Source organism: Lates calcarifer, linkage group LG2 (assembly GCF_001640805.2).
Source record: "Lates calcarifer isolate ASB-BC8 linkage group LG2, TLL_Latcal_v3, whole genome shotgun sequence".
NCBI lineage: Eukaryota > Metazoa > Chordata > Actinopteri > Centropomidae > Lates > Lates calcarifer.
The window spans coordinates 904,267-930,116 of NC_066834.1; the positions used below are offsets into that span (position 1 = coordinate 904,267).

Consider the following 25,850-nt stretch of genomic DNA (forward strand, 5'->3'; position numbering starts at 1 on the left):
AATCACAGGCAGACCAGCTTCTTTTTGTCTTCCCTCCTCCAAATTGATGCCAGCTACTAAGACCGGTTTCAGCCGAGAGACATCAAGAAATGTCAGCGTAACCGCGATGAAGACACTGGAACGCCACGCAGGCTTTTGTTCAACAGTCTTGTGACCTGAAGATTTACATACAGCTTCAATAAAGCCAGACCCAAGATCCACCCACATAGAGCCTGGCTCTTCATCTAAAGCATATCAACATCTTTACAGCTGAAGGGTTTCAAAGCCCCGGGATCACTCATGTAGATGTGTGACATCTGTGGGTGCGAGTGCGTGAGTGAGGGAGGGACGGACCCGAGCTTTTTGTTTCTCTCTGATCAGTTTCACTCGCCTCAGCTCGCAATTGTGAAGCTGACAATGAAAACAACCATTCTGGGAATTTCATTATGTAGCTCACAGGGTGTCGCTGCGTATAAGATGTCTCAGATTTGTGTTTACATATTGTGCTGCGAAGGCCAGAGACTTCAAGTTAGTTATAAGAAAAAGTTCATCAGAGGCGACAGTTTACTGTTAGGACACTGAGACGTCTTTTCCCAGCCGACTCATCAGCGTCTTTGTGAGTCCTAATCTGGACGAGCAAGTTTTTTAAATTTTATGATTGAGGTTCATGTTGTTGATTGAACAAGGAGCAATGAAGCAGAGCTGAAACAAGTCGTCAATTAATTAATCTGTAAGTATATGATCATTGTTTAAGTTTCTGTGTTGAAGTCGTCGTTCAGTCAGTTTCAGCTACTCAGCTGTGAGAAACTGCAGCTCTAAGAAGAAATGATACTGGGCATTTCACTATTCATTACTGTTCTTAAACAAAAGGATTCACTGAACAGACACCTCCCACATAAAGAGAATTTGAAGCCTAAAATAGTTTGAGTCACTGTCACTAATTGAACTATCGTTCATGTCACTGCAAAACTAACTTCATTTTTCAGCACGAGCAGCAAACAAAAAGACACATTAGTGACTACAATACTGAATGAAATCACCTTGGATTAAAAAAAATAGCTAACATTTATTTTTTCCATTTACAAAAGATGTTGAGCAAAAAAATCCATTAGCTGTTCCCCTGCTGTCTGAGTTCCATGTAGAAAAGACAAAAAACAGAACCACTGCCACTATCCAAACATGGCCTTCACTAAACTGTTTAGTTACAGACAGACCAGTCTATCTGAAGCTGCATCGTGTTCTGATCAGCTGAGAGGGCACGAGAGGGCCGACATCAACAAAAGCACGTTGTTTACCAGTTTAAAAGACGTGTTCGCTAACATTTGTTCAGAGGGAAAAACCACAAAGGAAACTGTGCTATTTTCAACACGAGCACTGTGGAAATAAAACAGTGGATATGTTTAATCCAGCACGCTGATGTTTTGTATGATGAAGCAAAGCTGTGGTACATTACACTGTTAGAACAAGAGTAACTGAAAAGTCCAAAAAGGTCAATTGGTCAAAGCCTGCATGAGTGTGTTGTGTGTGTTGAGTGTAACAATACAAATCTAGAGTGTGAAGACACTCATACCACAAGTACAGTGTGAGTAGTGCTTCAGTCAGTGAAGGAGCCCTTCATGGTGGCACACACACTGCTGAAGCCACAACAGAACAAGAACAAGTAAAAAGACAGGTAACACTGGAATGGCATCACTGTCTATCAGGCTCCCTCTGACAACAGATAGAAAATTAAATGTTTGTAGCGCAGGTAAAATCATTGTGTGTGAAAACACGTCAGTAATGAGCAGATATACATACTGTACATATAATAACCAACAGAGCCATCCTTTAGTCTTCGTCTTGAAAAGCGTTATGGAATCAGCTGGCTGATGAAGGCGGAGGGAGGCATTTCTGTGGTCCTGGCTCATCCTTTGAGTTTTGTGCCTTATACAAGTTCTCACTCTAGTGGTCTGTATATGAACTGCAGCTGATTCTGGCCATGCTGGGAGGGACAAATGGTACCTGGAAGTTACAGTGTGTCCTTGTGCTGGTGGGGTACAAGATGACCTGATGACGATGAGCTCTAAGGAGTTTTACAGTCCGAAGCGGGCGGGGGTGCGTCTGGGCGTCATGGGGGTTTCTTCTTTTCTTCCTGGTGTGCAGATTTTCAAGCCCCTGAATCAGAGGAGGCAGAAACACGACAAGTTTCATTTGCTGTGACAAATATACAGTTCAGCCTCATTCTTTACTGCTCTGTTTAAAATACAAACACTGCTGACAGAAGGTAAGCAGCAGTGGTTTTTTTATTACCAAAAAGGCAGAAGGGGGAGACTGGCCTGTGTGGCTGGATGTGAACATGAAAGCAGGACTGGAGGAGAGTGAAAAGACAGGCTGGTGTCTGTGTGAAGAGTGTTGGGACGTAGAGCCTGACGCCTCTGACAGCACAATCTATCATCTTTAATTACAGCAGCGTTACACCCTGCCTCTGTTTACACTCCCCTCATCTCTCTCTCTCTCTCTCTCTCTCACACACACACGCGCACACACACACACACCTGCAGCAATTACAACCATCAGGCCATAACCCCCTTCTGTCACCGTGTCCCCCTCGCTCTGTTCACTTCAGGAGAAATAGTTGTTTCTCTCCACACACAAGCTTCTACTGGTTTTAATAACAGCAATGTTCATGTGGAGGCATCAAGAGTTGGGGACCCTGGGGCTTTGTAGGTTTTTAATTATCTGTATTTTAAACTACAATTTAGCAAATCATACTACTGTGCTTTAGAAATGAGAATGACTTCATCTTAAATATACAGCGAGAATCCACTGGTTTCTATTCATTATTTTTTATCAGATATATTATTACCGGGTCAAACTGCACCTCCACACAACATTAGTCTAATTTGGACAAATATAAAAGCAAGCTTGAAGCACAGGATGGATTCCACAAGTCACGCAGGTTTCTGCTAATTGATTTTCAGGGCCTGCAGAGATGAACAAAAACCTACAGCTGCCTGGAACTGTAGGAAAAACTACATCCACAAATCTATACCTATACAGCCTGCAGTCAAAAATGTGAAGCCTTTGTGTTAGCTGACATTTGTTTGATACTGTTGAAGATGCGATGCCAAAGTTTTCCGACGTATAGGAGCTAAAAGACAACTACATCTACATTAACTACAGACTACACTTGGGGAAATTATTATTTTAATCAGAAACTGCCTAAACACAGAAGCAATGGTGAATAATGTCATCACACTTTTCTTGAGCCTTAAGTGGCATCTAAAAACCCACTGTCCAAACCCAGAGATACTGACTGTCAAAGACAAACAGCAAATCCTCTCAGCTGAGTGAGGAGCTATCAAATAAAGAATATACCTCCATATACCCTGTGGTATCATCCTGTAAGAGCTTCACAACAACGAGGCCCCTCTCACTTCTAACTCTGATGTGATTCTGAAAACACTCACTCACACACTTCTACATTTAAACACTAAACAGATGACTGGGCCTTTTACTAATTCACACCACTGATCTGAGCTGGGGAGCAGAGAGACAGGTGATAAGCAGCCGGCACATGAAGGTGTACCCGACGAAATATTTCATCCTGGTCACACTGAACTCGTAGAGGAGATGCTTATAAGGAGCCAGGAGCTCAGGAGATTCTTCAACGTTCATTATCGCACATTCAGCTTCCTCTGCTTAAATCAAATTCTTAATCCTATACCTCGAGTGTGATTATTTTCAAAAGATCTGTCACAGACGTCGTCCCACAAACTCACAGATAAACCAGCTGATTAATTAACTCTAAAAGTTCTTTTTAAAATCTGTCTTTATAACATTATTTCTCTCTGTAAAGCTCGTGGATGGGTGTGAAATTAATTTTTTGGTCTAATTTGAAAATGAACGTTCCCCTCCTTTCTCTGCTCTGCTATGGCACAATTTAAATTGCTGCAGTAATGGGGGTCAGCCAGGAGTCAATATTATTTCTTTTTGTCTCGTCTGGAGGGACCAGAGGTGAGAAAAGCTCATCATGAAGAGTGAGAGAGGTGGAGTAGAGAGAGGGGGAGAGGAGGAGGAGAAGGGAGGGGTGAAGATATGGATTGGCAGCGTGGTAGGTAAATTAAACGTTTCTATCTCGGCTGTGTGTGGAAAATGAGGGCCATGGGGAACTATTGTTGGACGAGGCCCGTGTGAAGAGGAACCAAGAGGAGCAGAGATGGTCGCTGACTTACCTAACACTGCCAGTGTTGTTCTTCTTCTCCTGCTCATCCCGTCGCGCCTTCAGCTGCTCCTCAGCCAGGGCCATCTCCTCCTCCATGTTGTTGATCTCCTCCTTGGCCCGCCGACGGTTCTCCTGGAGGAGCGAGCCAAACAGGTGAACAGGGCATAGCAAAAAAAAAAAAAAAGACAAGCATTAAGATACTGTACATCAATATCAATACAGCAGATGAGTGTATACATGCACAAGGTACACTATATGACCAAAAGTATGTGGAGATCCATACATTAAAATCCCATATGTGACTGTTAAACATCTTATCCTAAAACCATGGGCATTAACCTGCTGCTGGAACAAACTCCACTCCTCTGGGATTCACTATATACCTGGGTCACAGTCAGTGTTCCTGTTCGTCCCACAAGTACCAGTCAGGTTTTCCACACCAAACTGAGAAAATTATTTCTTTACAGATCTGGCTTTCTGTCATGTCGAAAACTGTAAGCACACTATTGTCCACAAGTCTAAAAGGTCAGGACCCCCACTAAAGACGGAGACATAAACCAGGGTGGATTAACAGGACAGGGAAGCAACACAAATTCTGTTTATTGTCAGACTCAAATATTTTTTTCTCTTGTGAATTACTGAGCATTTTTTTCTCTTCATGGCCCTAACAAATATTCAAAACAGTCAAAAGGCTGCATACCAGTGAAAAGGGGTCATTGCTAGCCAAAATGATTCTAAAATATCCTTGTATGCTCTAACATTAAGATTTCCCTTGACTGGAACAAAGGGACAAAACCCAACTCCTGAAAATCATCAATATGCACTGAGCAGGTACGCCTTACCTGTCGGCTTTTTCCTGCATGTTTGATGCTATAAAACATGGGCCCCAGCTCTGCCAGCCATTCTCCATCCACTGCAGTCACACACTGCATGTACTCCTACAACACAAAGCACAAGGCGAACATCAGCAACACATACTGCACATCATTAATAGTTTTCATGCTGGCTAAGTTCTGTAGTCACCAGACTTTTTACCTTGGTGGTCATGACAAGCTCGTGGTAGATGATGTAGTCAGGAGTGTAGCCCATACCAAACAGGGAGCTGGTGGGATGGAGGTGACACGGCATGCCTGTCCTCACGTTCACATATTCCCCAATGCCCTGGGAGCAAACACATGCATAAATAACAAATTAAGTGTGCGACTCAGAATTTCTGGAAGAGGAAAATGAGACCCTGTGTGCTTTGGTGTGCTTAAGTTTAACTGTGTGTATTGGTCTAAGTGTGTGTGTTTGTGTCTGCATCTGCCGGTGCACTTTAAGGTCGGAGTGAAGCAGGTCATCTGGGCTAATTTGCTTCCTCACCTGGCTTAGGCAGCAGGAAAACGAATTTTAAGTACATCCAGCACTGCCACGATTGCCTGGGTTAGCTGCCTACTCATAAGTCAAACTGAGAACCTTGATTATATAGTCATGATTTCAAATTCCCTTTCAGATTTTAGCGCTGTATTAATGTGTGGCCAGAAGGGATATTTCACTACTCTGTAATTATTCTGCTATAAATCTGCCACAACCAGTTGCCATGAGGCGTAACATATTAACTGAGGAAAACCCAGAGTGCAGAAAGTACCTTGAGCTTGGCAGCCTGGTGGAAGTAAGCAGCACATATGCACTTTCTGATGATGTCCCAGTCTGAGCCACAGGAAACCAGGTTCATCCTCTGCTGCACCATGATGTCCTTTAACTGAGAGCGCACCTCACGCACCTGGACAAAAACAGCATGTAGTGGAAGTGGAACTAAACTGAAAACAAGTGCTGCCTGAAAATACATCACTGAGTATGACAGAATAAAATATTAGAAGTTGCCACATCTGCAGACTGACAGCCATTACATTTAAAATTATTCAACAGGACACTGAACAGGCCTCAAAGGACCTGAACTGTATTCAACCCTGTAACTAAAGGCAACACAACAACCTGAAAGTTAAAATGTGAGATTTCCATATGATAATGTTGACATGCAGGAATTGAACAAGTGAACACTGAAGGACAGATTTCCATCCAGCAGTGGGAGTCTGACCTTGCGCATGGCCTTGGTGTGGATGAAGTGCTCGTTGCACCAGATGCTGGAGTAGTTGTTGTTCTTCCACTGCATATAAACGTTAAGGTAGGTGAGGTGGTCGCTCTCTGGGACGGAGAACTTCTCCCTCACCTGGTCACTCTCTTCCTCACGACCCTGCAGAGACACACACAGTTTTCCACGTTTTATACAATTGTTATGTTTCTTCCAATGTGGAACACTGTCCTATACAAACTAATCATTTTACATATTTAAAAGTGTATATTGTTGTGGCAGAAACAAGCTCAATATAGACAGATGTCTCGTTATAAGATGATGGCAAATTCATTAGAAACACTGGCATGTGTATTCATCCAGCAGATATAGAGCCAGATCAGCATTCATTTGGAGTCAGGTTTCTTGCACACCTGGCACATTTAAATCTAAACATCATGTTATATGATCCACCATGTTCACCAGCTAGTCTTCAACTGTGTCTGTCTGCTGTTTGGTGCTGAGCAGGGAGGGTACAGTGGACTTCTGGTGCCTTTTCACTGAAAACAGCTGCCTGCTACAGCCAAAAACAATGTTATAAGAACAGAGAGCGAACCACAACAGTACATTTGTGGGGAGGAAAACCTAAACAATCAGCTGAAAAATGCTCTGAGGCGCCGTAGAACTGAAGAGAACTGCAGAGTCAGGTGACAATTCTGTGTGTTCATCACCACAAATGACCCCTTTCACATGCAAGTAGTCATGTGATCTTCTATAAATATAAAAGTATGGATTATAGCCACTTAAACTCATCAGAATAAATTAATACAAATGGGTCTTTAATAAAATACAATGACAGGACTGACAGCCCTCCATCTGTTCCGTACTAATGCTTCACAGTGAGTGGATAATGAACAGCTGGTATTTCAGTTAGACAGTGTCTGTGCACCTTAGGTCTGTAGAAGATGGCCGGCACAGACAACATGGAGACGATGATGAGGATGTCAGCGCTGCAGCCCATGTCACATGACACAATCAGCATCTTGGAGAGGGCGGGGTCAAGGGGAAACTCCACCATCAGACGGCCCGTCGGTGTCAGAGCACCTGAAAGAGCAAAACACAATTAAAAGGTCACACAAGTGCCTGGGATGTGAAAAACGTAGAGAGGACGAGCACGAGCCGGGTGATAAGCTTCTTTTCCATCAAAAGCCTGCTGGCGTGAGGGTGAAGCAAGTGTAATGTAACACTTATTTGTCTATCACTGTGAGAGAGGAGGATGAACTGCTGACAGCTGAGAATACTTGTCAAGAAAAAAAAAGAGAGTGAGATCAAAAACTTTGCCAGTTCTGATTTAAATGATTAGACGACAGAGTCTAAGAAGCTTATGAGGAGGAAAAGCAGAGAAGCAGAGCAGCCAGTTTGGGGCAGGTAAGCCTTAATCAGAGATAATCTGCTGTTAACACACCATACAGGGAATCATCAAAAGTCCCCCCTTATCCCCAAATCCCTAAATCCCCTGGAATCTGGCTAAGGATGAGACAGAAATGAGACCCGACCAGTCAAATCAAACACGGGATCAGTTACTAGGCAATTACTCCACTGGCTAAACCTCACAACTACCTCCTCCAGGCCTGTTTGCAGCGTCTGCATCACCACTGCAGCATCCTTCACAGAAGCTGGTCTCCTGCCTGTGTTTGTGGTGTCAGCATCACTGTGTAGCAGCGCTGAGGGAGAAATACACACCTCAAACCCACAATATTCTCTGTCGCATCTTCATCTCAAAAAGAGGATGATTTATGTTGTTTGGCCTTAATGTATGTAAGTGCTTTATGTACTGTATGACTATTCTGAGCCAGGTACTGCCTGCTACTATCAGCAGTACAAAAACAGATACAGCATATAATCTTCTAACAATTTCAGTACATCATCTGCAGGTGTTTATTGTAATTTAGTGTGTAATTATTGTACAGGTTACTGTACAGGCTACATACCATTACATACTAAATGTAATGTTGGTTATTATTGTGACTGTTATTTTACAGTGCCATTTAACAGCAATAAAAAAGACCAGGCTGATCTGATCTGGCTTCTTCCTTTGAAGACATAATTAACTGTATATATTACAGATTAAACCATCAACTATTGTCCAGATTAATCGATTCACTGCAGGAAATTCTTATGGGTCATGATTTAAAAAGCTTTTAAACTGCAATATATTGAAATATTTAACATACTGAAAACCAACTGAAAACCATACGCTGTAGATGTATCATGATATCGTGATATTAATACGCCTCTGATAACTCCAACCCACCTGTGTTGTCCAGAGCTCCCAGAATCCAGAGCTGGTACATGGAGTTGAGCATGTTGTCCTCGGGTGGCGGATCCATGAAGTGGAAGAGGAGTAAATCCTGAACACCCAGAGACTTCAACAGCAGGACTACATTGGCCAGGTTGGTCCTCTGGATCTCTGGTATGGTGGTAGTCAGCATCTCGTTCTTAAAAGCGCTCTGGGTATAAAGCCTGGACAGAGAGGAGGGGACAGAGACACACGTGGACATAGACAGACAAAATGAGTGGGAAATTAAAACCACCAATAATTATACTATCATCATAATATAATTAATGATAATTATACTAAAATCAGTTTATTCTTAACAAGTAAAACGTACAGATGTGAGCACTTTCTTTTATCTTTGGATGTAAACTGAAACACTCTATAAACAGAGACAGAGAATCTGCTTCACTGAGTCATCTTGTTATGTGGCACTAATGTTGTGTGGACCTGATGAGGATCAGCTGCAGAGGAAAACTCAGGAAGCTACAATTTATTTAAGGAAACATCCAGAGCTTCACTTAAAGCAAAGGACCTGATGTCAAGCTTTCTCAGAAATTATAGCTGTGTGATGTTGGAGCTTATAATTGCAGAATGCTTTGAATGTATGTGGAGGTTTTGAGCTTGTTTGTGAGTGCCTGCAGTCACAGCTAAAAGGGTCTTTGAGTGGGGAATTCTCCATGCAAGTGGAGCCAACTTAGCGTGACTCACTCTGTGCACCCTGTAACACACACACACACACACACACACACACACACACACACACACACACACACACACACACACACAGCCACTCAAACACCTTAACTGTACTCGGTGCTGTGGAAACTGTGTAAGCCGTGTGAAGAATGTGAACTAAGATAGACACCAGAGAGGGAAAATAACGTACGTTCCTGTTCTCAGGAGGCTGTAAAAAGAATAAGACTAAATACAACTAAACAAGAATATCCCTCCTTTTTTAGAATCAGGAGACTCTAGCTACTAATAACTAAAAGTGAAGGAGCAGCCTTAGGAACTATGCACTATTTCCAAATCCGTACTCATGTGACTGTGTGCATGTGTTTGTGCCTATAAATGTATTCTTACAGCTGACAGGGCCTGACTATTACCTGTAACACTGCCCCGGTCCTGTACGTCCTGCTCTGCCAGCACGCTGGTTGGCATTAGCCTGGCTGATGGGATAAACCTGCAGAGCATCCATTCCAATACGAGGATTGAAAACCTGTTAACAGGGAAAAAAGGAGCAAAAAATAAATGTCAGTTTGTTTAAATTTTGTGCACAGGAAAAGGATCTGTCAAAAACTGCATGAAAACATACATATACACAATGAGTTTTCAATGTGACTGAGGCTGTGGAGTACCTTGAGTTTGCAGTATCCTGCATCCACAACAAACATGATTCCATCCACAGTGAGGGAAGTCTCAGCGATGTTTGTAGCAACAATGCATTTCCTCACACCATCTGGAGCCTAACACAGGATAAAATAAAGGCAGTCAGCAGGAGGTTACTGTGTGTGTCACTCGGTCATTACAAGTGCTTAAAGACACAAACATTCACAAGTAAAAAACAACATTATGAGCAGTGACTGATATAAACCTTCTGGAAGATCTTGGCCTGAAGGTCAGATGGCAGCTGGGAGTAAATGGGCAGCACAGCCAGAGGTGGAGCGTTCTCCAAGTCCTCCAACCGTTCCACGATCTGATCTGAGGTCACCTGCAGGGACAAGAAAATACTTTAAAAATGGACAATTTCTCTTGCTCCCTGTCAACACACAAGATATGTTCAAAATAAAACAAAATGAATATAAGTATAATAGTTGGTTTAAAAAGGTATAAAAGGTTTTACTTTGGTTCATTTCATTTATTTGTCATTGACATGAACAAAAACATTAATTTCATAAAAAGAAAATAGGCACACTGTACCAAAAACTTTTTAGACCTTCATGCAGTAAATTAATACAAAACAACCACTTAAGCGATAATACCAGTCATGTCTCTCACCTCGATATCCTCCTGCCCGGGCATAAAGATGAGGATGTCTCCCACCATCCCACTGAGGTGGATCTGCAGGGCTTGTTTCACTGCTGCCTCCACGTAGTCCTCCTGAGGTGTCTACACATCACACGACACAACTGAGCTGACACTTCAACATCCAAACACTATTTTTAGTAGAGAGAACTCTTCTACTGGTAAATGCCAAAACTCAGATCACAAAGCATATGTATTGTCCACAGTGTATTTCTATAGAGAGCTGTGTTCTCAAGTTAAAATTTCATTGAATGTGATAAATATTTTTACTATACTTGTCGGTCATATAAACTTTTCTTAGGATTAAACATTTAGTTACAATCTCTGGTCTTATTTTGAAAAGATCTGTCACATAAGACAGTCTCTCTCAGAAAAATTATATACGAGCTGTAATACCTAAAATATGGAATAATAATAATAATTATTATTATTATTAACATGATCTCAAGCTGGCAAAAGGCTCTAGTGACAATATCGTGAAGATGTAGCACAAGTGCCTAAAGTGAAAGCAGAATGGAAACAGAAACTAACCTTGCTAAACAAAATGTCTACTGGAAATGTTCTTCCTGGAATATGGAAAATAGGTACATTGCCGAAAAATGCAGCAAACTTGTCTGAGTCCATCGTTGCAGAGGTAACAATGAGTTTCAAATCAGTCCGTCGAGATACAACCTGGTAGGACACAGTAGACAGAGGTGACAAAGTGAGAACATCATTCACTGAATCACACAGTACACTGAGCTGCCTGGCTCAGAAATGACAAAAAGAAATCTATCTTCAATAGTTGTGTAGTTAGTTATGTACTGACCTCACGTAACAGGCCAAACAGTACATCAGTATTCAGGGAGCGCTCGTGAGCCTCGTCCATGATAACAGCACTGTAGTGGTCCAGGTCTGACTCCCTCAGTGACTCTCTGAGCAGGATACCATCTGTCATGTACTTTATCAGAGTCTTCTCTGACGTGCAGTCCTCAAAACGGATTGCATAGCCAACCTGCAAGTGACAATGTCAGTCAGTAAAACTACTACTACAAATAATATCAAAGTACTTTCTCACATCAAATACTATGTTATGCCATGTACCATGAATAAAAAAATATTAACTAATTATACCACCTGATTAAACTTAAAAATACCATTGAATATCAGTGTTTGCGGCTGCACTTTGTGAGAGGCTCTACTTGATATTTAAGCAGCTCTTTTCCCTTTACTGACATTCCTCAGTTCAGTCCTTGCAAATCACCAGCAACTCACATTATGTTTTCATTTATTCCACTAGATGGTGGTGTTACACCACATAAGGAGCCCCAGGGACCTCAGGCTGGGTATTATACAAGACATTAAATACCGAGCTGTCAAAGTCATTCTAATCAACTTCACAGCAGAGCTGTCGGTGTTGTCATTTTGGAGAACTGGGAATTTATTTAAACCTGTGGGGAACACTTAGGAAGCTGCTCGATCAGTGTTACGTCTGTTCCCAGATCTCAACCATTAAACTGTGTTTGAAGACATGTAAATGTTATCATCAACTAAGATGTCAAAACATCATACTTCCTTTTCATTTCACATAAACCAGAAAAGGTTAAATTAGCAAATCTGAGAGCGTTATGCTACAGTGAATTCCTAAACTGATTTTCTACTCGCTCAAACCAATATTTAGAACAATATCTTTCCCTCTACAGCAAAGTAATTCATATGAGACGGTCATTATGTTTTCCCAGTCAGAGATAAAGCAGCACACAGAAGCAGACTGCTGATTGGCTGGTTGTTAGCTCAAGCTCCAGCCGTCTCACCTCCTCTCCGAGGTTGGTGCCAATCTCCTCGCTGACTCTCTTGGCCACGCTCATGGCTGCCACTCTTCTGGGCTGAGTGCAGCCCACCATGCCGTAGCTGGTGTAGCCATCCTCATGCAGGTACTGGGTCAGCTGGGTGGTCTTCCCGCTGCCCGTCTCCCCGACAACAATCACTATGCTGTTGTCCCTGCAGACAGACATGGAAACAAGTTATAAGTCAGTCTGAAAATAAGTCAGCACAGTTTTGATGCAGACAGCGTCTGGGTATTGATACCTTATGATGTTGAGAAGTTGCTGTCTCACAGCAAAGATAGGCAGGTACTGCCTCTGCTCCAGGATGCTCTTCTTCTTGGCAAACTCACTGCTGGCTTCGGATTTCTCCTTCATGTGGTCTGCAAACTTCTGCTCTGCTCTGTGAGGCAGAGGAGAAACCACAGAAATTTAATATAGCAGGTCAGACAATCTCATTTTACAAGAGATAAGCCTATGGATTATTAAAAAGAAAATATGAAATGTCATCTAGTTCCGAACTTTGCAAACATAGTCTGGTCACCTGTAGTCTACTTTGCCGTCCTCGCCCACTGCTTTGCCTCCAGAGGCATCTTCATCCTCTGTCTTCTTGATCCCCATGATATCTCCCAACTTGGTACCTGCCAATTCCCAGTGTTTGTGCTGTGCCTGAAAACAGAATTACTCTTATTATATCATATTATTATGAAGATTAAAGCTTCAGATTGAAATTTCATGCACATTCAACAAACATAGAAGATGACAAAGCACCTGGTGTCATATTTGTCAAGTTGTTTCACCATGCAGACAGTGGTCTGCAGTGAAAATGTCATCATTCAACCAGGGAGGGTAATCATGAATAAATTATTTACTATAGTGATGAAGTCAGACAGCACTGGCATTATCATCTGGACAGGTGTGCACCAACAAACCCCATTAACATTTCTCAACAGGAGTGTATGAAGATCATGTCTTTTTTTTTTTTTTTATTCCTGCAGACTGATGATGATATAATAATATTAAATGCTTACTGTCTAACTTTAAAGTGTACACAGCAACAGTAAGATTTAACTGTTACATGGGTGTGCAGCCTGTCAACACTTTAAATAACAGCAAAGGAATAGTAATATTTACACAAAACTCAAGCAAAATACCAAACACACCCAACTATTAGTTACTTTTCTGGGTCTTGTGTCATTTCCTACAAAATTTTAGCACTTGTTACTGGAGCATACACACATCGCACAAGTCTGCATGATCCAAAGGGATGCATAATCTAAAATTCATGGGTAATCAGCATGCCAGTGTTTTTTTACTTATTTACCTTATAAAGGCTCAATGTTATTTTCAAGTGCTTTTACAACTGAGAACTACAGAACTTAATCCTCAGGTCGAACCCATTCAAACAACAGTCTTTTTTTTCATCAGGTCTCTGCATCACTGAAAGTAATTCTCAATTACAGTAAATCAGTTTCCTTATAGTTATTAATTCAACCAACCTTCTTGCGTTCTTTCTGCTCACGATGTTTACGGACAAGCTGGCTGCCCTTTCGGGAGATAATGGCCATGTCAGAGGTCGAATCTTTCACAGGGATGACAGGCTCAGGCTGCAGCAGGAGAACAAATACACAAGCACGGAGATCAAAAACAAACCTCTCGATGGTAGTTCTAACAGAAATATGCCTTCATAAGCACAGAATGAATGATTCTTGAATATTCTAATCTTGGTCACCTGTTTAGTGAAGACTATTCTTCCATCCAGGAAAGGTGGGACCAGGTTGTGAACCAGCAGGTGAACCTTTGCAGCATTGTCCTCCTCAAAGTCTTCATCCACCTCCAGCCTCTGCACCACACCACTGGTCAGCATACGGTTGGTCTCCCACCGCTCATTATCCTGAGACAAGAACCACAGCTTGTTACAAAGACGTGCCAACACAGACAGATGCACTTACAAGATGAATACACACACATTCAGCACATGCCTGTGTATGCAGACACACAGTTCTGATAAGGCTGATATGAAGGCATCGGGTTTGTACCTCATTGATCTGTCGCTTCTGGGCAGATATTCTTTTCTGAGTCTGTTTCTGAAGGATCTGTTCTCTCTTCTTTATATATTCATCAGACGTGGAGGTGAAAGGGTTGTGGAACTCATCATAGCCTTCATCCATCATGTACCAATCTCTGTCAGCTTGCTGCAAAACAGTGAGAGAATAAGAGTTGTCAAAAAGCCCTTATCATCAGAAAAGAGTCAATAGTTTCTATAAGGTATAAATGACTGTAGCACTCACCTTCTGGTCCTCCTCCCACTGTTCTTTCTCATCCTCATTATCAAACATAATTCCTCCCTCACCATCTTCTTTCCTCCCTGAAGAAGAGACAGAGCAAGACATTCAGTATTTTGAGTCTTACATGTGAGCATAAAATGTCTTGTTTGTAGAATAGCACCTTTTCCTTGTGATAAACGAGGTGTAGAACCCAAATGCTTCCTGTCATTGGCCCAATCGTTGTACTTGTAGGACGGTGTTGGCAGGGGTGTGTCGTCAGGGTAACGGCCTCTGACTGACCTGAGCAGACAGCAAACAGACGTTACGCAAGCATCAAGCAGCATTAGTTACTCAGCAGCTGAGCATTTACATGTGTGTTTGAAGTGGACTGAACCGTGAAGTTTTGTTTGCTATCACAATCCCACTATCAGCTTGATGTAGACTTTTCAAATAAAACTGTAGCTTTAGAGGCAAAGGGGAAGAAAATATGAGATAAAAGTGAACAGGGGTTGTTTTACCTGTCCCTCCTCTCACTGGCTCGGACGGAGCGATGGCTTCGCTCTGAGCGATCCGACTCTCTGTGAGATGGAGCAGGGGACGGAGACTCCCACTGGGAATGCCTTGAACTGGCATAACCACTGTCATCCTCATCCCAGTTGGAGCGTGAGGGTGTGAAAGCATCTGTTTAAATTGAAGGTAGTTTAGTTAAACATTGTCATGAATGACTATGATGTTAAGACATAAATCAAATAAATAATAAACACAGTACCTCTGGGGCGATGCTGTGGTGTCAGGGGTTCATCTCTTTTACTCCCCCGGCTGATGCGATCGGACCAGCCGTCTCTCTGTGAGCGCTCACTCCTCTCACTCCTCTCACTGCGCTCAGACCTGCTGCTGCGACTATGGCCGCTCTCTCGCTCATCTGCCAGAGACAAGGGAAAGTTACTCTCAACAACCCTGACTGCTGAACAGGGCTGAATCTAACATTTTCTCTGATTACTGACTGACCTGCCAATTATGTTTTTCAAATACTTGATCCATTTTACGATTTAAAAAATAAATGTTAAACAGGAAAAATAATGAACCGCCAACAAAATGTAGTTTCTTATTGTTGTGACGTCAGTCAAAAAGCAAAATGCATTCAATTTACAAATCCTGTGGTACAACAAAGCAAGCAGAACCTGGACATGTTTAAATGTAATGATAAATGATGCTGAAACATGACAAAAGTTAGGTAACATTAAAATGTAATCACCTCTTTCACTCCTTCGGTCTCTGCCCTTGTCTCTGCTCCTTTCCCGGTCTCTTTCTCTGTTCCTGTCCTCTTTGGACGAGGCGTAGACTCCATGCTCACGTCTGTCTTTCTCTCTCTGCTGGTGTCTGCGTTTGAACTCCTCACTGACCCCTCCAGGGTTTGAGGGCGTCTCAGAGCCAGTCACACGATACTTCCTGCTGGAAAGACTGATATGAAATGTTATATATTAGTCATACTGTACATGTTTGTACACTAATACAGTACAATTAATAGGAGGGAAACAATGAATACTTTTCAACAAAATGTTATTCTGTGTGAAGAACTGACACTTACCTCTCCTTCTTAGCATTTCTGTTCTTATCGTCGTCGTCTTCATCAGACCCAGAGTCACTTTTACTTTCCTCCCAGTCCTTGTAGGAGGAAACCTTTGACTTCTTTCTGTGTCCGTCTTCACCACCAGCATCTCCCTGTTCCTTACTCTCACGTTCCTTCCTTTTCTGGGCCGCCAGCAGATCCAAGCCCAGCAGAGATGTGCGTGGAGTGGGTGCCCGAAAAACATGGGGCTCCGCAGCAGCACTCTTCTTCTTTACAATGAGACCGCCGACCTGAGCAGCTGGATCAGACCCTTCCAGCCTGTGAATGGACACATCATCGTCCATTGTCTGTGGGGAAACAATGACATCAGCAAGAGGTGAAAATGTGTAAAGCTACTACGATCCACATAAAACATCATTCCTCAGTTATTGTTTCCAATTAATAATGTGAGCTTCGAGTGTAACCGAAATAAGGCTGTGACTAATGATTATAACCATTATCAATAAATCTGTTTTTTAGTCATTTTAGATGAATCATTTGATCAAAAACATGTCAGAACATAGTGAAAAAAGTCAAAAGATGGTTCTTCACATAGTTTATTTCAACCAACAGTGCAGAACGTAAAGATATTCAGTTTACTGCCTTAAAAGACTTTAGAAAACATTCACTGTGAAATTTAGCATTTCCCCTTAAAAATAAATAAAGGGGAAGGCTTACTATCTTCCCCTAACAAACCACTTGCACAATTAATGGCTTATCAAAATCTCTGTCAGTCTACACTGAACTGTGATTCGTTTCAGTTTCCAACCCTGGACACAAAGGTTCTGTTAAATTAAAGGTCTTGACTTCATCTAACATCACAACAACTGTCTGACCTTTTTAATTTTACTGTCAACTTACAAGATTTCACTGTCTTACACAGAAAACAACAGCCCAAAGATATCTGCGCTAAAAAGTCGTAATGATATTTGAGGCCTTCATACCTCGTACATTTCTCCAAAATCACAAATGGGGCCAGAAACCAGGATAGCTCTCCCATCTTTAGTTTTATATCAACAGTAATTGTCGTTTACAATTCAGTTATTCATTTCGGCGGGAGTTGGCGTATAACTAATGTATTTCAACGTGTGGTAAATCCTAACAACGTGAGGGCAGATAAACGTGACTAACTAAAGAACCTGGGAGTAAAATGACTGCATTTTCTCTGTTAAATAAAGTCTAAAGAAGTGAAATGAAACAAGTACGTACATCAGATGGAGCAGCTATAGCAGCTAGCGTTAGCTGGTCCGAGGCCGGCTGAAAACTGCGGGAAACAGCCGCGTGTTTCTCTGGGTCTCAGAGGCAGAAACGGTCAATAAAGTTAAAGATTTGAGTTCAGCTAACGGACCGACGAGCAGTCCGGAAAACAGGGGACCTATGCCTGTCACACGAGAGTGTTTAAACTGCGACTTGCGTAAACACGACGCAAATGTTTACAATCAAGACGGCAGCCATTGCTGTCCCACAATTCCAAGCAGTAGCATAAAAAATAAAGCTTTATTTAAACCGCTTGTACGGACAGACAGAGGGGAGTGAGAGAACAGCATGTATGACTGAGACTCCTATTAACCATAGGAACAATAGGAAAATATGTGTTGAAAATACCAAAACTGCACTGAATGATCAATATTTGTGAAAACAAGGGAAACTGAGTGAAAGCCTTTCCTGTCAATATTTCAAAGTTTTACAAACCGTACATTCAGCCTTCAAAAAGCCCAATTTATTTCTATCAAAACAACAATAACATAAAGCCACACAGTGGTGACACTTACTGATAGAGTTTGGAATAAACACATTGATGGTCACATCAAGTCAATGCATTTTAGTAAAAGCCTTAATGATGATCATGAATAAAGCTAAACATACTGACTTAAAGTGTAAACACTTGCACAGTAGCCCGCTCATTGTGTTTTTATTATTAGAGAACCAGCCTCTTAGACACAAGGACTTTTCAGTTAATCCTCTTAAAATGCTGCATAAGGGGTTATTTATTTTTCTGACACCAGAATAGGAATGAACACCACAAAAAGTGATATTTAAATTTATTCTTATTTGGATTTGATTAATCCCTGAATCTTGGACAAAGTTATCAGCTGCTCTCTGATGCAGTAGAGGTTATAGTAAAGCAAATTACATTCAGACTGCGGCATGGTGTACAAAGGTATTCAGCTACTCTGTTGGGGTGGGGGTGGAGTTGGTGACGGGGTTTGAACCTTGTGTTTTTGCTGCTGTTGCATGACTAACGATATATTATCTGGTTGGTTAGCTGGAACAATCATGAGGTTGCTTACTGAGAAAAGTGTGTTTTCTGTTTGAGACCAGAAGAAGACCAGAATGTGGATGCAGAGGATGAAATCCAGACTTTACATGTTAAGTATTTGGTGAACCATCAGCAGAGTAGATATCAGCCACTATCATCTCGTGGTTGGTAATCTGACATATCAGTAGAAAACATATGCCCCACAGGCCCACTATCAGCACAGGAAAAGGCACAACAAAACTTCTATCCTCTGGGTAGCACAACAGCAAAGGGCATCACATGAAAATATTCCCATGTGCTACCATCAGTTGGTTACAATTCTCAAGTTTGTGTTCACACTGTGTGAAAAAACTGCTAATCACTGAACAAGCACAAAGTTATTTTTCTATGTGACTTTATTGAAGCATTTCTACTGTGCATATAACAAATGACATGAAGATATGTTCTTTTTCTTGTTCAATAATAATTTTTAATAATAATATATATCAATAATTTCGTTCCAAATTATTGTGTACATTATATTTACATTGTTAACATACAGTTTTAAATGACACTATGGCCCATGCTATCAGTTTGGCCTGTTGGAAGTTAGCTTTTAAATTCAGACAATAACTTGTTCACGTGATTAAATTGAGTCCACACTTGTTTTTATTGCTTGGCAGTGAATCATTGCGATGTTTTTCTAATGTCCCCTAAACTAAATAAAAGGTAACACGGCCTGATCTTTGTCATTGGATATGACTGAACCGCTGAACTCGTATGCGCATTGATGGCGCACAGTTGACAGCCGTTGCAAATGTCACCGTCTCATGATCATCAAGTGGTCGAATCTGATTGGTCACTAGCCTGAAAGTCGTATTTTCATTGGTCAGTTGTCGTGGTGCGCTATAGGGTAACAAAACACGCATGTCATTGGTCTGTTTCACATGTCTGCTGATGTGCCGGGTTTAGGCAGGTTTTTTTTATTATTTCGCAACACAACAGCATTTAGCATTTAGCATTTGAGTGCTGTTTGTTTATGTAATCTCTTTTCCGCGGTGTCATTAGGGGTTTCCTGGGCACTGCTAGCCTTATTCAAAAAGGGTGGAGACTGATCTAGACGTAGCAACGTTACATCCATCCATACGTGGCTAACAAACGTTAGCTAGCTGCTCAGTCGATATTCACCGTACCGTCAGAATGGGTGAGGAAATTAACGACAACCTCATAAATACAGGGAATTGCTCTGATAATAACACCAGTGTTGGGGAAAACGGCGAAACAGTGGAGAGTGGTGTACAGTATTACACATTAGAAGACATAAGATTGCATAATATGTGCAATGACACATGGCTCATCATCCACGATAAAGTATACGACATCACAGGTTTCCTTGAAGAGGTAAGAAACATTTTTATTTCAGCTGAAAATACAATTAATGCTGTGATCATTTCAGGTTTCGCCTCAAGCCTTTGGTCACCTTATTTCGGCTAAGACTACTTCCTGGAGTTACAAAACGTAATGAGAGCGTTATGTATCGACGTGTAAGGTTTGCAGTCTGTCTTCATTCAGACTGTCGCTGCTCAGCATTTACACCCAGCCGCTGTAAAGTCATGATCTGAAGTTACCTCAGGGTGAAACGAGGTTATGTCAAGTGGTATTCGGCTACAACTTGTAGCAGTAGTAATGATTAGCTAACGGTTAGCCAGCGTTAGCTAACAACAAGTTAACTAAGTCGCTGTCCAGTGCTTTCATAATGCGTTTATCATATTTGCATAATATTAGACTAAACAGCTGTGTTGTTATCAAGCCGGGATCTGTAACTTTGGCTAACTGAAAAATGAATGTTGTCGGTGCTGTATCCTGAGTTTAGTCAGGCTTACTGTACACAGCTGTAAGATAAGCAGCAGTGTGATAAGAGTGTGTTGTTGAAGTGAGTTTCCTCTGACTTTAACCTGAATATAACCTTATCCTGACTCTTAGCACCGAGGGGGGGCGCTACAGGAACTTGAACAAGTAAAATCAGTTATGGACTCAAAGGCTGCCCTTCTCATAGCCTCAACAACATTACATCTAATCTAATCAGATTAGTGTTAATGCTGTAGGTCCCACAGCATTTTAATGCTGTAGTAGTGGAGCTAATTGTGAAAATCTAAACACAGTTGTGAAGTTTAACTAATGAGAATACATCATGTTTTAGAAACTGATCATATGCTTTGAAATCGCAATGTGAAAAAGAACCAGTAACTTCATGTCAAGTGTAGCGGACAACAGTGAAAACAGTATAATATGTAGAAGTATGAAGTTAAAGTTGCTTAAGTACAGTACTGGAGTAAATATACTTAGTTACTTTCCTCCATGCTTTTCACTGTGATTTCAAGTGTAGAGTTTAAAACTTAAGCATAGAAATGAACCTTGAGAAAAAAATGAAGTTAACAAGCTCAACACTCTGTCAACCCATTCTGTGGTTCCAGCATCCGGGAGGTGAGGAGGTTTTGCTGGAGCAGGCAGGTGCAGACGCCACAGAGAGCTTTGAGGATGTGGGTCACTCCACAGATGCCAGGGAGATGCTCCAGCAGTACTACATTGGGGAGCTTCACATGGTAAGATCTCATTTCACATTCCTAACATCTAACAAGTCATTATCAGTGCTTAAATCTAACTTAATCAAGCAGAATAATTCATCACTGTCACCAGACCTCTTTGAGAAAAGGTGACAATTTGTTGCACAAAAGCAGCATGCAGTAATTTGGATTTTACAGGCTAGTCAGCAGGTTTAGTTACTGTAACATCCTTTAAGTGTGGACATTAGCTCTGTACCCACATTTGTTTTTACTGCCAGAAACTGTAAAGTACAGTCTCAAGTTTTTCCCGTTCTTCCCTTTAGTTTTCTATCCAAAAGCAAAATGTTAAGTCTGTTGGAGACTCATTAGCCATTGAGTAGATGGTGTATAACAGTACAGTCAGAGTTAGTATAACATCATCATCATCATTCCAACATGAAGGGACGGGCTTTCTACAGTCAGAGACTTTAGCATGCCCAGTTTGATTAAGTCAGACTGTTGAAGACTCATTATCTTCTAGTGAACATCACAGTACATTTTTACATAAAAGTGAGGATTTTGTCACTTGCACTGAAAGTGTTTAAGGGGGGGGGGATCTCAGTGGCCAGATCGAGTGATTACAGAGAGCAAAACCGGTTTAAAGGTACATATGGACATAGATCAGTTGCTTCAAGACAGAAGTAATAAATTGGTAAACTGATCCTTTAACTGACAGCAAACACAACAGGAGCCCCTCCTACAGCAAACAGTGACACAAAGTGAGAAACAACAACAGAGAAAGTTGCATTTTCAAGGAAAGTTTCAAATTTTCCCTCTTTGCTATTTAGTATTTACACTGTTTTACACAGGCACAGTGTGCCACGTCTTCTTCAGTAAATATCAAGATAACATTGTTGAAATGTACCTTCTCGTGTTATTTAAGTTACATGTTGCTACATCACTAGTTTTGCTGTTGTTTTTTAAACAGTGTTTTCTAATATGAATTTATTTCATTTCTTTGTAGGATGACAGGAAAAAGGTGACAACAAAGGTAAGCTCAAAATCATAGGAACAGACTTTACAAATACAAACTCTGGTTTGTGTCTAAATCGTACAATATCTATTTTCTAATTTACATCTGTTTTCTGCTGCAGGAGGTAAATGTCACAAATTCAGGAGAGTCCAGGTGAGTCATCATCATGAACACCCATGTTTACAGTTTTCACATTTGTGCTAGGTCTCTTGAACATTGAGTTTATAGTGAGCAAAGTCGTCTGTGATACTGGCAGGTCAGAAAAAATATAATAAGTGAGAAGAAAAACGGTGCAAATGATTTGTTGTATGTTTGTGAATCCCTGTAAATATGTTTAAAAAACATACAACTAAATATTATAATTAACATGTGATTATTGATGACTTCCTCTCATGTTTATTAATATAAACACTGATATATCCACCAGTTAAAAAAGCAGCGAGTCATAACCGTATGTAATCCATATCTTTATCTTATTTTTCTAGTGGTTGGACCACGTGGTTGATACCTGCTGTCGTCGCGATCGCTGTTGGTTTCATGTATCGTTACTACATGCTCGAACACAAGTCCTCTTGAGTGCTGGCGTCCTGCTTCCATCTCTTTCTGTTCATCTGGAGGCCTTGAGATGTTTGACCAAATCCTCCTTACATCCAACGCACACAAATTAGGAGTGTCTGCATCTGCAACAAGAAAAGGAGGGGAGTAGTTTGATAAAGTACTTTTGTCCTTGTCCGTCTACATAGAGTGCACCAAATAGACAGTTGGGCAGAGACTTTATTAAATTGGCTGCCTTCAGTTTCTTTGTGTTTCATTGTCACTATGCCTGTATGTCATTCATGTTAAATGTTGTCTTTAACTTAAACTTTCATATGCATTTGACCCAGTTTGTATGGTTATTACATATTTGCCCTCTGAGAGAAAGGTTTTGTTAACAGCCTGGTTCACCTGCACCATCATGAAGTATGCACAGTGGTGATACAATCAGGGTAATCGTTAACAGTGACCATTCTACTTTTTACTCTGAATTCTATCTTTCAGTACATTTTCTTAGTTTTAATAAAGAGAGAAATGTTACTGCTACCCTACTCCCAGTAAGAATCACAAGTTTATTCCATTCACTCCTTACTGCACAGTTCTCAGCTGCATTCATCATTTGGTTGTAAATGCATAATCTTTCCAATTATCTAAATGCACTGTCAGATTTTTGTGTGTAGTTGGTGAATTATATTGTATCAGTGATTATTTAAGATAGCATGAGTTCAGAATATTTTCTACAGGAATTTGTGTAAATGTTCAAAATACTGACCAATAGATAAATATAAATTTATGTAGTATGTAAGAGTACAGTAATATTTTATTATGCAGAAATAATAGCTGACAGTGAATGACTGAGTGGAGACCCTTGAAAGAAGAGACGTATTTGTTCTTTGATTGTTCTGTCCTTAAATTTGATCTCACTATGCCATTTGTTATTTAACTTTGTTTCATTCTAATGCATCTTAACAGAGTGTTCTAGATGAATGGTGCTGGCAGACTGTCACTGGAGGGTTTGAATTATATAGAATGAAGTCTCGTGTGTGTTTCCTGTTTGGCAGCTGTTGGTAAATTGAATGACTTGCCAGTTGAAATTAGAGCCATAGATGAGCCACAGTTGGTTACGACACATATTTAATAATCTGTTTTAGTTGCTCAGCCTTTTTGAAATTTCTTGGTTGCTGTTCAGAAGAGAAGAGCTTTGCATCATGCAGTTTGCTGTATATCCTGAAATAAACCATTTATTTCATATTACTATTGAAAACATTTTCATCTACAAAGGTCATAACAATTTGAAAAACACTTATCACCTGTCCATTCACAAAAGTTCCAAATTTCTGAATATAACTTGCTGCTATTTTTACAGGTGACTACAAATTTACTCAGACGTCGAAGTGTAGTTGGTTGACTATAAATATCTGCCATCTCTTTACATTTCAGCTGCCATTTCCTGTCATTAAAATTATCTTTGAATAAAATTAATCTTTCTGAAAGTGTGACCAGTCACTGATTTACTGTTCAAATAACACATAAATATGTTTACATACATGACATGATGTTTTCTTTTTGTGTAATCACAGTGTGGGATGAAGATTATCACTGTTAACTGTTGTTTGTTTAGTCAACTGTTCTGGAAAGTCTCTGTGCCTGTGGCAGGTGTCAGACAAATACGACAAAACATACAGAGAGACACAGGAGAAAACCAAGTGCTCTGTGCACAGAGCAAGAAAACCTGTGTGTTGAGCCAACACTAGATACTGTATTCAAACAGCCTTTTACGCAGAAGAAAATATTACAGCAATAAATAAATCAATCATCACATTCAAGGCCCCAAAACATCTGGAATTTGAGTGTCTGAATAACCTAAATAGCTTTAAAGAGATGATTTAAAAATCCCTGACAAAACAATATAAGGTCTGAAACTAGTTTATTTGCTCATAAATGATTTAAATGTGACAGATGGTTGTAGAAGAATATGATGGACAAACTAATTTAGAAAACAAACATTGGTACGTTGGGCAGAGATGACAGACATCAACTAACATCTGCTCCTGATAAACCTGTAATTGGTGGAAATCAGCCTCTGAACTGAGCAGCCGACCTCAATTATTGTTGAGGTCATTCACAAGTTTAAAATGTGAAAACACAAATGCAGGCCGGTCGGGGCCACAGCTGCAGGTGCTGTGTGATGTGGAGGTCCACTGTGACTGACACATCATCACTTCACCACGAGAGGAGGCAGCTACTCAGAGTGAAGCTGCTGCTCTGGTGTTGCAGCTTTGTATCCTGTGTGGTCACCACAACATCAGCCGCCCTCTGTATAAATACAATTACAACAAAAATGACAAATTCCTTGTGTTGGTAAATATCTACCATTACGTCCTTCTGCCTTCCCTTTAAAAATTCATGAAGTCAATAATGGATAGTGTCTCATGACAGCACTGTGCTAATTTCAAAGGAATACAGATATGAAAAATTCAACAGCTGGGTTTAATTTCACTCCGTGGTCGAGCTCGTTCATACCCTGATGAACAAACACCATGAGCTGCTTTAATAAACTGCCTAACACTGACACACTGCAGTGATGTACAGGGAGGTGAGTGGCAGAGGGCAAAGTGACTGAATACTCCCCATACTCCCATATCCTTTAGTTAAAAAGCTTCTCATTGCAGTAAATGCAGTCATCTGCATCTACTCTGATTTGTTTTTCTTAGGTAACCATTTCACAGTGCAACACTGGCACAAACTGAATAATACTTGAGTCCTGCGTACGCCGGCTCCCCTCAGCTATTTTTCCCCATGGAGAGGAGCAGGAAGCAGTGATTGAAATTAAAGCCTTTCCATCTGCAACCTCCACAAGAGCCCTCACAGTGCAAGAGTGGCCATGACCAGCAAAGCACAGAAAGCACAAATCAACACCCATTGATTCACCCTTTTTAATCAGGTGGGACATTTTCAAGCACCACATGCCCTCTCGTTACATAAACCGATGAATTCTTTTCAAAAGAACAAAGAATGGAATCATTACCACATTTACTACTTTTATTAAAATTGTTAAATGTGCATCAGCACCACAGTTTTAGAAACTGAGAAACAACAGGGAGCAACTGTAATCACCAAAACACTACAAACACTCTATAGTCTGAAATGACAGCAATTCATTCTGCTGAACACCACAACAGACAGATCATTATCACAAACACACTGATGGTGGAGGCGCCGAGGAC

The 25,850-nt window shown here is 40.9% G+C and overlaps 2 protein-coding genes across 4 annotated transcripts; one reads left to right on the plus strand and one right to left on the minus strand.

Moving 5' to 3' along the window:
* Positions 1–1,336: 1,336 nt before the first annotated feature.
* dhx38 (DEAH (Asp-Glu-Ala-His) box polypeptide 38) lies at positions 1,337–17,743 on the minus strand. Of its 3 annotated transcripts, none has more exons than XM_018687585.2 (27): positions 17,484–17,743; positions 16,254–16,582; positions 15,921–16,114; positions 15,435–15,587; positions 15,184–15,346; positions 14,847–14,965; positions 14,690–14,766; positions 14,438–14,593; positions 14,131–14,292; positions 13,898–14,005; positions 12,943–13,067; positions 12,664–12,801; positions 12,390–12,576; positions 11,405–11,590; positions 11,128–11,268; positions 10,570–10,680; positions 10,166–10,282; positions 9,930–10,037; positions 9,678–9,790; positions 8,548–8,756; positions 7,183–7,337; positions 6,261–6,416; positions 5,811–5,945; positions 5,219–5,344; positions 5,026–5,121; positions 4,194–4,315; positions 1,337–2,133 (listed from the first exon to the last, which is right to left on the minus strand). In XM_018687585.2, exons 2-27 carry the CDS (start codon positions 16,577–16,579, stop codon positions 2,052–2,054), a joined length of 3,765 nt encoding a protein of 1,254 aa, XP_018543101.1. In that variant the 5' UTR covers positions 16,580–16,582; positions 17,484–17,743; the 3' UTR covers positions 1,337–2,051. The 3 variants fall into 3 exon arrangements, with proteins under 3 accessions (XP_018543101.1, XP_018543100.1, XP_018543098.1); XM_018687584.2 differs by having other exon boundaries at positions 15,921–16,117; XM_018687582.2 differs by having other exon boundaries at positions 15,921–16,126.
* A 1,700-nt stretch (positions 17,744–19,443) lies between these two features.
* LOC108890629 (cytochrome b5) lies at positions 19,444–24,116 on the plus strand. The gene is made up of 5 exons (XM_018687587.2): positions 19,444–19,914; positions 20,988–21,116; positions 22,081–22,107; positions 22,211–22,242; positions 22,575–24,116. Exons 1-5 carry the CDS (start codon positions 19,714–19,716, stop codon positions 22,663–22,665), a joined length of 480 nt encoding a protein of 159 aa, XP_018543103.1. The 5' UTR covers positions 19,444–19,713; the 3' UTR covers positions 22,666–24,116.
* The last annotated feature ends 1,734 nt before the right edge of the window (positions 24,117–25,850 follow it).